This window comes from Pundamilia nyererei, unplaced genomic scaffold (genome assembly GCF_000239375.1).
Source record: "Pundamilia nyererei isolate P.nyererei 1_Seehausen unplaced genomic scaffold, PunNye1.0 scaffold00006, whole genome shotgun sequence".
Taxonomy (NCBI): Eukaryota; Metazoa; Chordata; class Actinopteri; order Cichliformes; family Cichlidae; genus Pundamilia; species Pundamilia nyererei.
This window is the reverse complement of record NW_005187407.1, coordinates 3126209-3127851: the sequence shown is the minus strand read 5'-3', so window position 1 is coordinate 3127851 and position 1643 is coordinate 3126209. Positions and strand designations below refer to the sequence as shown.

Below are 1643 nucleotides of genomic sequence, written 5' to 3'. Positions count from 1 at the left end.
TGTGTGTGTGTGTGTGTGTGTGTGTGTGTGTGTGTGTGTGTGTGTGTGTGTGTGGTTTGTTTTGTTTTTTTCTTTTCTTCCCAGAATCACAGCCAAGCTTACTTTGTTTGAGGTCACTGGCCTCACCAATAAGCAACCTCCACCAATTCTCCTTTCATCAAGGAAGGCAGCCATAGGAGCAGGGACCCCACTGCTTTGTATCCTGTTTGAGACCAACCCCCTGGACGAGAGCGCTAACCAGCGGCTTCACGTAGAATCACAACCCTTGGAAATCATCTATGATGCTGTGAGTGGTTCACTGAGTGTGAATGAGCAGCAAAAATAAAAACCCTCAAAAGCAGTACATATATACATATTTGACTCTGTGTGTCTGTGTAGATAACTGTGAACAGCATATCAGCGTTCTTCAGGCCTCCTGATGACATGCAGCTGGATGAGCTCACGAATGCAACCCTGATGAAACTGGAGCAGTTTAGAGACCGCACAGCCACTGGTGAGTTTAAGATAAACTGCAGATATCTGCTATCATGATTAATCTTCTAGGATCTCTAAGGACGTCTTTGATGGGCGAATGTTTACATTCCTTGTTTAGTCTTCCTGTTTATGTTCTTGAAAGTGATTGTTTCCTGAGAGCTTTGGAAGATTTTTCAAGGTTTTTTTTTTTTTTTTCATTATTGAAGTTTTCTCCTTATTAGAACTTTTAGGTGAATTTGCCATTTAAACATTACTTAAATTAATAGAATCTCAGGGTTCATTAAACAAAACCACACATTTAGTTAATTTTATGAATCCCACAACAATAAAATTCACCCACCTTTGGAGACAAAAGTACTTGATGACCTATTAACATTTTATATTTCAGGTTTACTGTATGTGATTGAAACACAGAAGGTTCTCGACCTGAAGGTGAACTTGATGGCCTCCTACGTGATCATTCCACAGACCGGTTTTTACAATGGCACTCAGAACATCTTGCTGTTGGATCTTGGTCATTTCAAGGTGGGGAAGTGTCAAATGTGAATAAAGATTGACAGCAGGCTCGAAATCAAAGATAACTTACCAATATATGCCTTCATGTTTCTGTGGTTTTACAGATGTCCAGTCAAAGCAGGAAACATCTACCTCAGCTGTGTGTGAGTTCCAGCAACATTGAGGACATCATGTCCAGAGCTTACGATAGCTTTGATGTACAACTTGAAAGCCTACAGTTTCTTTATAGCAAACCAGGTACACACACATACACAACACAGTTGTAACACATTTTTGACTGATACACATAATGTTGATTGATGAGGTGTTGTTTTTATTCTAACTACTGTTTAAAAATCACTAAGCTTAGGCTTTGTTTGTATTGATAGGTTTTACACAGCAAAAAAAGTCATACAGACAGCATTGAGGAAATGTCTTTATGAAAGTGATTGGCACTTGTAGCTCTAATGGCTTTACTATGTCTTAGCAAAAAAATATTCCATTGATTTCAGGTATTGTGTCCTGGAAGGGATATTGCTAAACTTACACATTGATCCAACAGACATACAGTGGTGCAAAAAAGTATTTAGTCAGCCACCGATTGTGCAAGTTCCCCCACTTAAAATGATGACAGAGGTCAGTAATTTGCACCAGAGGTACACTTCAACTGTGAG

General features: G+C 39.3%; 1 protein-coding gene across 4 annotated transcripts in view; it reads left to right on the top strand.

The window, feature by feature from the left end:
- The window catches only part of vps13a (vacuolar protein sorting 13 homolog A), a 43130-nt gene that overhangs the window by 8947 nt on the left and 32540 nt on the right, over positions 1-1643 (top strand). For all 4 annotated transcript variants that reach the window (XM_013914581.1, XM_013914583.1, XM_013914580.1 and 1 more), the window contains exons 18-21: positions 85-286; positions 379-493; positions 863-999; positions 1095-1227. In XM_013914581.1, the coding sequence (XP_013770035.1) occupies positions 85-286; positions 379-493; positions 863-999; positions 1095-1227 (587 nt within the window). The remainder of the gene's footprint in view (positions 1-84; positions 287-378; positions 494-862; positions 1000-1094; positions 1228-1643) is intronic.